The 11,986-nt window shown below is 36.4% G+C and overlaps 1 protein-coding gene across 1 annotated transcript; it reads left to right on the top strand.

The window, feature by feature from the left end:
* Window positions 1-327: 327 nt before the first annotated feature.
* On the top strand, window positions 328-7,572 carry LOC149028950 (protein ULTRAPETALA 1-like). Its single transcript, XM_089139634.1, has 3 exons — window positions 328-1,756; window positions 2,760-3,081; window positions 6,290-7,572. The coding sequence occupies exons 1-3, from the start codon at window positions 1,549-1,551 to the stop codon at window positions 6,462-6,464; spliced, it is 705 nt and encodes a 234-aa protein (XP_088995760.1). The 5' UTR covers window positions 328-1,548; the 3' UTR covers window positions 6,465-7,572.
* Window positions 7,573-11,986: the final 4,414 nt, after the last annotated feature.

Below are 11,986 nucleotides of genomic sequence, written 5' to 3'. Positions count from 1 at the left end.
CAAGTCTGGCAGTTCAATGCCATTGGTATTTTAGCAGTGATAATTGAAGCGGCTGGCTAAGCTACAAAAGAGTTTTGGATTATTTGAAATCCGTTTGACGTTGGATAACTTTGCATCTCATCATCTTATCTTCACAGGTGTGAAAGAATAGGAATAATTAGAGGCTTTAGCCTTCACGTCAACTCCACCATTTCAACTCTTTATAATTAAAATACCCTTTATTGTCTCCTTTTTCCTCTTTCTGACCTGATGGAATCTGTATTAAAACTTTAGTGAAGCATATATATAATCTGCAATTTGGGTCCCAAACTCCCAATTGAAACTGTTCATCTTCTGGCAAGGTTTGGTGGGAATACAATAATAATGAACAGTTGGAAGATACCATCACCACATAAATTCCATCTACCTAAAAGAGATAAAAGAAGGAAAAATACAGGGCACCGCAATCATTTACTTCATGGATTTTAAGTCAGAATATTGAATCTCAATCATCCCAGAAATGGAAAGTTATTGATCTGTGGCTTTAACAAACAAGCCTGGCTGTTTATAAACAAGATCATTGATTGCTGGTGTGCCTTTGCGAATCACGGCACGCATTCACAGAGAATGAGCAAAAGGAAATGATTTAAGAACAGAGAAAAGAAGAGTGGATTGTGACTTGTAACCCAGGTAAGCGAGCCTTTTACATTTATAGAGATGGCTTTTTATTCTGGGAAGGCACAAAATTCAAGCTTGATTTTTCGAAAAGAGAAGAGTTTTACTGAGAGAAGCAAAGGAATTAACTTTTGATAAGATTGAGGGAGGTTTCAAAGATTCAGGATTCAAGATTCAGGTTTCAGGAAGCACTGTTTGAGAGTAATAATAGGAGAGGTTGAAGGACTTAATAGGGATTTCAAGTGTACCAAGAAATTGAGAACCTCGTCCCGTCTCTCGTTTCTCCTCATGAGTCATGACTCAATGAGAGAGAGACTGACTCGTGAGCGGATTTCTCTCATGGAAATCTGATACTTTCATGTCATGTCATGCACAACTAAGCTTTCCCTCTCCATCAGGACTCTCTTGGTTCCAACCCATCTCTTTTAACATTAAAATTACTTCTACGCCATTTGTCAATCCTGATTTGGCCAGCTCACGCGTCACAACTCTCAAGTCTTGAGGTATCTCTTTCCTTGTATATAATCCGTCTCCCCCTTCTTTCTCCTTGTTTTTTGCTCGTGGGATCCATCGGACGAGAACTCGGAGATGGGTTGGGATTTATATCAATGGGTTTTGTAGATAATCTCTCAGAACTATTACTCTGAAAGATTTCTTTAGATTATATGTTTTGTATGGAAAGCATCAAGAAAAATAGAAACTTTTTAGAGAAAACCCAGAAAGCCCAGTTAAGATTACCTCGCTTCCCTCGTATTTTTTTCACATCTGTCCTCTTCCCATACGTTCCTCAAATACGTTTTAGTGGGTTATTTTTGTGGTGAGAGATCTGGTGAAGTCCTCCGTTTTTGGTTTGGGTTTGGGTTTGGGTTTCATTCCTTGTAGAGAGCGAAAGGCATGGAGAATGGCGATGGAAGAGACGGTGCTGTCATGTTCGGCGACGAAGACTTGCGTGAGATTACTGGAGTGAAGAGAGGAGGAGATTATATCGAGGTGACTTGTGGCTGCACAAGCCATAGGTATGGCGATGCCGTTGGGAGTCTTAGGGTTTTCGCAAGTGGCGATCTCGAGATCAACTGTGAATGTACTCCTGGGTGTCAAGAAGGTTCGTCGATTTCTTTGTCTTTGTCTCGCTGTTCTCGCGATGGATTTTCCTGGCTTTATATGATTCTTTTAGCGTGATCGTGATACATTGGACTCTTGAGTTATGTGGAATGCCTTCGTTTTCTTTTTGATGAGTCATGTCATGCCTTTGTTGTTTAATCTGTCTGTAGTGGTATATTTCTTTCTTTCTTTATCTGCATTGCGGTTTTCACGAAGAGCGCAGACGTGTTGTCTTCTTTATATACGCGTAATGTGTATGTTTATTTGTCCAAGTGAAGCGGCTCTTCTACTGATATATATGGTTACTCGATAGTTCCATTCTTATAGCAGAGCTGAAAATATACCATTACTCTATGAATTGAGCAGATGGCTTATTTATTTTTGTTGAATTCCTACAATGGTACGGTGGTACTGAAATCCATGAGGCTCAACGAAGCGTGATTGCTTTTTTCTCCTTTTCTTTTTGTTCTCTAGCTTCTGGCACATATGGAGATTTGAGTCTGCTTCTTGTGGTCTTATCTTTTAGGATGGCCTGGAAGCCCATGAGGCTTAACAAAGCATGACTTGTTGTTTCTAGTTTCTGGCACATGTGGAGATTAGGTCTGCTTCTTGTAGTTTTATCTTTTAGGATATTGGATGTTGACATTGGTGGGCGATGGTGAATTTCTTTTATCCTCTACAGAACCTTGACGGCATGCATCTATGGTTTGCAACTGTTGTACTGAATTCCAATTGGTAGGTTGTGCTATAGGTAGTTGATTTAGAATGAGATGCAGGTCTTTGATTTTTTGTGAGTATTCTCGTTCCTTGCATCGCCATGCATACATAGAGAGCAGTGATCTCTTCCTTTTTGTTTTCCTACCTATATTCGACTGAATGCAAAACATTATCAAGAGTGCATGCTTTGTGTATGGTCAGATTTACTGTGATCATCTGACAGTCATCTATGCTTTGAGCAGCTGTTTCTATGCTTCTGACTGATGATTGGTGATTGTCATTGCTAGATAAGTTGACCCCGGCGGCTTTTGAGAAACACTCGGGGCGAGAAACTGCTAGGAAATGGAAGAGTAATGTTTGGGTCTTTGTCAGTGGAGAAAAAGTTCCTCTCTCAAAGACAGTGTTGCTTAAGTATTATAACCAAGCAACAAATGCAAAAAGTTCTAACAAGTCCCATAATGGACGTCCTTGTCACCGGGATGAGTTTGTTCGCTGCACAAGGTGTAACAAAGAACGCAGGTTCCGTCTCAGGACCAAAGAGGAGTGTCGAATTCACCATGATGCTTTGGCTGATCGTAACTGGAAATGCGCTGACCTGCCATATGACAAGTAAGGTTCTCTATGTCCTAAATGGATGTCTTATTCTTTGAGTTCCAGGAGAATATATTATTTTCTGCATATGGGAATGAATGTTTGATTGTTTAAATTGTCTTTAGGATTATATACTGTTCATAACATGTATTACTTGCTTTTGAATGGAATTAATTGCTTCTTAACTGCTGAGACTGTTGTTTTTATTTAGCATGACTTTCAATCCATCAACATGAAACCATGTGAGTTTGACCTGGCTCATATGTTAAGCAGGTGGTGCATGCGCACTTTAGGAGATTCTGGGTGCTCATAGATCATCATTACTTTGTTGATCTGTTCTCAGAATGTCAAATGTCAGTACATTCAACTAGATTGACATTGTTTCTTTTGTTCCTAAAAAGATATGGCATCCAACTGTTGTTCCTTTTTTTCCCTGTGGAGAAAAGAGCCTTGGGGGGGGGGGGTTGTAGGGGACGATGGGGGCTTAATGTATTGTGATTTATCTCTTCCCAGCTAAGGGGTAATGCTTTTTGATGATAGTTTGGACAAGTTCTAAAGCTTTGAGAAATTAATGCTGTACTACATATTTGTATTGATTATCCTGTTTTCTGGATTATTTAATTTCAAGGGGACTCTGCAACAAACCAGATGGAACAAAGGTTTGTGCTTCTTCGTTTTTCTTATTTTTCATCTGTCCCAACATTATATGTTGTAGTGGTTGACTTACAATTTTGGAATCCTAAGCCTGGTAAATCAAGTGGGTTGTATTGGGTTAGTGACCAGGATTAAGGTAAAAGACAATTTTCGGTAAATTTTTATTTCCTGAGATACATTTACCTGTAAAACTTTCCTTTTACATGGATTTACATTGAAAGAAAAATAAAATGATGAAATATGAAAATATTGGTTATTAAGAAACAACATTATGTAGTTGACTTGCAAGTATTTGATACTTTCTGTAAAGATGAACTTTCATTATATATGATAATTAATGGGACCTATATCTGCAATGTGGCCATACTTAGATTTCACTTGGGTGTGTCAACTTTAGATATGGTTAGATTAGATGGTACAGCCTTCAATTTGAATGTTAACTGACTCAAACATAATTACTCATCATAGAAGCATATCACTTAATGTACCTTCCAGCCCTTTAGGGACCAATAGAAAAGATGATGGTAGTTTTCTGGCTGAAGAAATATGGCAGGGTCAGTAACCTTTAGTTCTCTGTTCTTTTTCAAAAATAGTGCATGTAACCCATCCATGCTATTGGAGGAAAAAGGTTGAGTCTTATCATCACCAATTGGTCTTAAATAGCTGTGTATGTTTGGAAAGTTGGACATGACTGCTTTTGTATTATAGTTGCATTCATATGTGAAGTTTGATGTAGTTTGTGAGAACGTATCTGTGACTCGTGTACTTGTCAGATATTCCCTTTGTATGGTGGCATTCTTCGTATCATAGGATGGACCTGTCTGTATAATAGTGAACTTGCATTTAAATGTTTAATGATGAACCATGGTATCAGCTTTTGCTGATGAATTGGTCACAACTGAATCTGTTGTCACCACTTACCAGGATCATTTCTCCAACATGGTGCATCTTGCATACAGAGAATGATTGCTTGGTAATTTTGTCATAGATAATGGTGATTCTGTTGTTTGATACATTTACCTAGTGACTTCAGCTATAGGTCTAGGTATTGAAACAGCCCATTCAGCAAAAATGCTGAGGTAAGGCTGTGTGGGAAAATCGCTCCCCCGGGACTTTGCTTGTGCAGAAGCCTTAGGCACTGAGTTTGCCCCTTTCCATGTGCTCTAAAAGAAATTAAACTAAAATAAATAAATAAATTTTGAAAGAGTGAAAAAGCAACATTGCCATCACCTCCATCCTATTTTCGGTAAAAGAAAATTGAATTATGGGATTGGTAGGATATTGCGGGCAGCGAGGAATAAATCGTACCAAAGGCTGGTGTCTAAGGTATGGATAGGAATTTTGCTTTTTTTCATGGTGACTATTTTGACTGCTGTTGTATTGGCACCCTTTGTAGGTGGTTATAAACATGATCATGTGTGGCCAATTTAGGTTTAGCAATGTGTTGTGCTGCATTATATAACATGGTATTCTTTAGATTTGGTCACCTGTGTTATTATCAGTAAAATGAAAAATCTGCCATTAACATACATTTCCTTACTTGTATGGCCATATCGTATATACACCCCCCCCCCCCCCCCCCCCCCCCAAAAAAAAAAAAAATTGAAAAAGAGAGAGAGAGAGAAAGAAGGGGATGTTGTCATATTTGATTTCTAGATGATGAAGTATGTCTGATTTGATTTGTGTAAAGAAATGGATGATTCTCTAAATGAGAGGGAGTTGTCAACATGGGAAAGTTGTGACTTAATATAGATTTTGGACAAATAAACTTTCCTTCTTTTTTTTCTTTTATTTCAGGGCTTTGGGGGAGGGAGGTGGTTTTGTAATAGATGCAGTTTAAGTCTACCCAACATCTGTATAATGTTATATGCAGATTTTCAAATGTAGCTGTGTCAATCAGAATGAAACTGGTCGCATCTAGGGCATGCGTTTTATGTTTGTGACATTTTATTGCTAGTTTCTACCTCCTATTCAAGGTTTATTGAACCTTATCCTAAAACATCTGTTAAAACTTCTGCCTTATTGTACTTGTTTTAGAGCCAGATTAAAGTTGTCGAATGTGTAGTTTGAATGCAGTTAGAATGCTGCAGAGGACATTATACTCTGATTTCAGCCATTTCAATCTTTCTATAGCTGCTTTTGACTTGTCTTTTCATATACATTTAAACCGTCTGTAATTCAAATAAGAATTATGAGGGAAAATAAAACTATATTATATTCAGCCTTACATAATGCGCTCTGTTAATTGTTGATTGTGTGTTCATCTATTTAGATATACTTTTATACCTTATTGAACTGTTTCATATTCATGTTATCCACCTCTTTGCTGTTAGCTGAAAGTGTTTCATTTAAATTGTTATGTTGTTTGGTGGAATCTAGAACCGGCGAATGTGATTTGGAATCACATGTTGGTTACAGCCATGAGCACTGCCTGTAGAACAGAAACTAGCATTTAAGATATTCTGCCTGATTTTTATATACAGCTTTTCACGGTTATTCTCTATTTCCCCCTTAATGTTCAATATTCAAGTTCTACTTCATTTTCTGATGTTGCTCACTTCTGCTGGCACAGAATAACCTGCGAGAATGAGGAAGAGCGTGCTAGTCGTAAGGTGTACAGAGGTTGCTTCCGGTCTCCTACTTGCAAGGGCTGCACCTCTTGTGTGTGTTTTGGCTGTGTCATCTGCCGGTTCTCAGATTGCAACTGTCAAACTTGCGTCGATTTTACGAGCAACGCCGAAATTTAGTTTACTGATAATCTGCTAGGTATCCATTTTTACTATTGGGAAATTCAACATTTTTTGGGTCCTCATTAGGCCCCCACCATTGCAGAGAACAATACCATTCTTCTCTGTGTCTACTTGACGACAGAGTCAGAGGGTTCAGATTCTGTTCTTCGACTTATTTGAACTTGCAATTGCAGTAATCATGCTACAATTAGAAATTTATTTGTGTGAACATGGATGATATTCCCAATTCTTTTAAAGTGAACAAATTCCATAGAGGAGATCTTACTGCTTTTCTTGAATGGTTGTTCTGGATGGAGTAGTGTTGGATATAAATTTCGCCCAAAAGAATTTGGAGAATTCAGTTCGGTATCGGGTGTCTAACCTGTGATTTTGCAATTATCATATGATGCTGCTGGGGATTTATGAACTGTTCAGATGCATTTATTCTAAGCAGACTCCATGCCGTCCAAACCATCTCCAACCCTATATATATATACATATATATATGAGCCCATTTTTTTTTTAAACTCTTTATTTAAGTTTTGGTGGAAGGATTTGAAAGGCATGCTTACAGTCGTGCCTCTGCCTCTCCCTAGACGCCCACCAACTTTCTTCTTGGATTTGCTGCATGTAGTGTAAATTTCATATGTGCTCCGTCTTTGGGAGGGATCCAATTGCCAGAGTCCCGTCCGTGGCATAATTCCCTAATAAAGGCAGGAGCCATTGAGAAAGGGGAAACTGGCAGGTGGTGTTTGGCTCTAAATCTAGGAGACTTTAATCCCTCTTGCGTGAGACTGAGATCCTTGGAAGAAAGAATCGAGTTAGCCCGCTCTAATCTTATATATATTTTTACTACAGCATTTTCCTATCATGGACTTTATGCAATTTATGGGTTGGGAATCCCTCTAGTCATTGAAAGGTTTTGTTACAGAGAATGAACTAATCCAGCCCCCCGAGGGAGAGATGATTCTTCGTTGGTTGTGTGGTGTTGGGCTGCTTTATGCTAAACTGCTTTGAATTTATAAATTATCAGATGTTTGCTATTTATGCTAATCTATGTGGCAATAGAATTCCATCTTGAGAAATAGTGGACTACCTCTTCTTGCCATGGGGTAAAAATAAGGTCTGACGGGACCATAGGATGCATTTGGTAATGGTTCTAGAGAATAGTTATGGCATTCTTTTGTTTTTTAAATGGAAGAATGGGTGCTAGGTGTTTGTTAAAATGGTTCTCTTCTTGTTATTAAAAAAATGAATAGGTGAGAAAGTGACTTGAAGAGCGCCTTTTGCGGAACTTGTCTTACATGTTCTATCAAGCGACCTAAAGCTTGATAAAATGGTCATAAAGGTGCCGTGCCCACTTCTGCAACAAACCTGCCATGTTGTTCTCCTATATGTGCCTAGAATGGATGCGTTATCAATTACATCAAATTTTGTCGACGTGTAGGATTCTACATCCCTTTTCTACGTATCAATTTTCATCTCAAATAGAATTTTCAATGGTTGCAGATTGTTTACCAAAAAAAAATAAAAAAATGGTTGCAGATTAAAGCCCTTAGAAAATAATGAAGTGGCTTCAGACCATTACATGGTTCATAGGGTCAGGGATGGGAAGGGAGAGGGATAAGTATGAGAGGCGGATATTGGAACTATTAAGACTTTCTGGGTCTTATCATGACTCGGAAGCTTGTCCATTTTGAATGCTAATCACTGCTCTTCCACTGAGCTTTTTGGGTGGAAGCAACATCCACTGCAGGACCGTAAAAACTGAATTCTGCCCTTCTTTTATAATATTCAGTTCTGAGGCTCTGAGCTCTACTGGTTCTGCTTCCAGTCTGTTCACAACAGTTAAAGAGAGAGAAGCCCTTAGAGCCGGTAAATTAGTACTTTATTAATTTAAACTAAAACCATGACGTACTACACATGGCAGATTATCATACACTAGCAACCAACTCAGCTAAGGAGGGCCGCTTCTATGGTCAGTGCACCTGCCGCATGGTCCCGTACGTGCAAGTAATCTGATACCCTGTACGTATAATAGTGCTAACTTCCCATAGAATGGTATGTGGCAGCGGACTTCAACAGGGACCTTCACGGTTAAGACAGCCTGTATATTGGCATTGAAAGAACAAAAGAGTTAGCCTGCCGCTAATGGCAGCTCGGTTAATTGGGCAAACATGTGGAGATTGCCATTAACACTGTGTGTTACTGCATTTTGTTTGGAAAACATACACCAGCGGCTACCAACTGCGGCCCATCTTATTAATGGTGATGATAATGCCACACGTCTTGTTACACTGCCAGTTCACCAAAAAAAGTAAGGAGCAGCCTTTAAATTTCCCGAAATGTATTCATCCATCTTCTTTACAGAGCAGATACAACAAATCGATTCATAAATATCGCTCATTATAAAGGAACACATCGAGCTCATCACTCTCATCGTTTTCATTATGGCTGCTTTCTCTTCCCACTTGTGTGATGTCACTATTTGGCCCCCTCCGATATTGAAAACAACTTTTAAAAGTAGAATAATGGGTATAAATGTCATTCCTAATTAAAAAGTAACTCTTCAATCCCTATTTATTCTCATCTTCTTTACAGAGCAGATACAACAAATTGATTCATAAATATTGCTCATTATAAAGGAACACATCGAGCTCATCACTCTCACCGTTCTCATTATGGGTGTTTTCTCTTCCCACTTGTGTGATGTCACTATTTGGCCCCCTCCAATATTGAGAACAACTTTTAAAAGTAGAATAATGGGTATAAATGTCATTCCTAATTAAAAAATAACTCTTCAATCCTTATTTATTCTCCCCTTTCATATTTTCTTCTTATTTATTCTCTTTTCTTTCTATAACTTTTGAAAAGAAAATATTATTAGGTATTCAAAATGTCATTCCTAATTAGAAACCAACTCCTCAATTCCTATTTATTCTCTCATATCTCCTCTCTCTTTTTTTCTTATTTATTCTCTTCACTTTCTTTCTTCCTATTTACTCTCTTCCCTTTTTATAAACGTGGGTTAAGAAAATTTGGAAAAAAAATCTACTCCACAATTAGGTACTCTTTATCTTTCTCAATTTATTTATCGTTTTTTTTTTCATTTTTTTTGTTATTCTTTTTATTGATTTTATTATTCGTGTTTCTTTATTTCTTCAACATTTTTTGTTATTTGATTTTGTATCGTGAATAAAATGTCTATAGTTAGTAAAGTAACTAACTATCATTGGCTTGCATCTCTTACTTAAAAAAAAAATGGTTTGTATCTCTTACCAAAGAAAATTTTGGCTTGCATCTAACTTTTTAGGGTTGAAGTCATGTGTATATATATATATTTGTATTGTTGCTTTAATTTACCTATATTTTGTCGGAAAAAATATCATTATTGTTATAAAATAAAGAGAAAATATAGAATACAAAGAAAAAAGACAAGATCAGTTCAGCTCTTTTATTGAGTTAGTCATTACATATTTATAATGGAACTGACATCTTCTCTGATATGGTAATATCAGAGTCTACAAAGAAATACAATATATGATTCTCATACACAATAAGATAATCTTGATATGGAAGGATAGATTGCCACCCAAGATTGAAGGTGTATAGAATGGAAATATTAACTACCAACATGGTGTAATGAGACGGTTGTGATCTTCACCAATATTGCATCCTGAGGTAGTTGAGATCTCCAATTGGAAGTACAATCTCTTTGGGGGTAATGGACATCCATAAATAAATATTATTTATAACACTTCCCCTTGGATGTCCATCAATAGATAATGTACCTCGTTAAAACTTTACTAAAAAAAAAACCCTGTGGGAAAAAATCTTAGTGAAGGAAAAAGAGTATATATATCTAAATAATACGTATTGGTAGCCGTTTCATTAAAAACCTTACCAGGAAAACCAAGTGGGACAAAACCTTGGTGAAGGGATAAAGAGTGCAGCACGTATTTTACTCCCCCTGATGATAACATCATTGAATATATTTGAATACGCACATTCCAATATCATATACCAGCTTCTTATACTTTGAAGTAAGCAATGCCTCAGTAAATAAATCTGCCAAACTATCAATTGCACTAATTTAATGAACATTGATTTCACCATTCGTTGAAGATCATGAGTGAAGAAGAATTTCGGTAAAATATGCTTCGTTCTATCTCTTTTAATATATCATCCATTCAATTGAGCTATGCATGCAATATTATCTTCATATAGTATTGTTGAAACCCCTTCTTCTAATAGAAGACTGCATGCTTCTTGAATGTATTGTATCATTGATCTTAATATATTGTCAACTTACTTCATAAATCACTATTATCTCTGCATGATTTGAAGAAGTGACAGCTATAGTTTGTTTTGTTGAATGCTATAAAATAGCTAATATTCACTTTTGAATAAATAGCATGTTTAAGATCTAGTTTTATGTAGATCAGATAAATATCATGCATCTGCATAACAAGTAAGTTGATATCTACATTCATAAAATATCATATCAATAATTCCTTGAAGGTACTGAAATATATATTTAATAACATTCCAGTGTCTTCGTATTGAAAAAAAGATAAATCTTGCTAATACACTTATAGAAAATGTTATATCTGATTGTGTACTATTAGCAAGATATATTAGTGCCCCAATTGCACTTAGATATGGTGCTTCAAGACCAATAAGTTCTTCATTGTTTTCATGGGATTGAAATGAATCTTTCTTTATGTCAAGCGATCTCATAATCATTAGGGTACTCAATGGATGTGTTTTATCAATGTAATATCGCTTCAATCTATAGAAGTCGATTGATGAACGAATATTCTATTCGTCAAATGATCAATTTGCAAACCAAGACAGTAGTTTGTCTCTCTAAGATCTTTCATTTCAAATTCTTTCTTCAAATAGTCTACTACTTTTGGAAGCTCTTCAGAAGTTTCAATGATATCAACATATACATTTATTATAATAAAATTAAATCGATATCATTTAATAAAGGCATAATATTAAATTGGATCACTTTTATACTCTTCATTTAGTAAATATCTACTAAAATGATGATATCATACATGCCATGATCATTTCTGAAGCCTTATTGAACAAACTTCCTAGGAATTTTTATGTGCTTCAGGTATTTTGAATCTTTCAGGGATTTTCATATAAATTTCACACTCGAGTGAGCCATATAAATAGGCTATAATAATATCCATTAAACACATGTCAAAATTTTCATATAATCCCAGACTAATAAGATATCTGAAGGTGATTGCATCCACCACAAGAGAACATATTTCCATATAATCAATGCTAGACCTCTGTGAAAATTCTTGTGCCATAATTCATGATTTATATATCACAATTTCATTCTTTTTCTCATTTCATTTTTCGCACGAAAACTTATTTGTACCCCACTGGCTTTATACATTCAAATGTTGGACTATAAGTCCAAAAACTTTAATTTTTCAAGCGAATTTAATACTGCTTGAATTGCGTCTTTACGTTTTGGCCAATCATTTTTTCATTTACTGTTGGAAGTATGATTA

Source organism: Hakea prostrata, chromosome 1 (genome assembly GCF_041222555.1).
Source record: "Hakea prostrata isolate BN-2017 chromosome 1, UWA_Hpros_2, whole genome shotgun sequence".
NCBI classification, from domain to species: domain Eukaryota; kingdom Viridiplantae; phylum Streptophyta; class Magnoliopsida; order Proteales; family Proteaceae; genus Hakea; species Hakea prostrata.
This window is presented reverse-complemented; position numbering and strand designations above follow the sequence as displayed.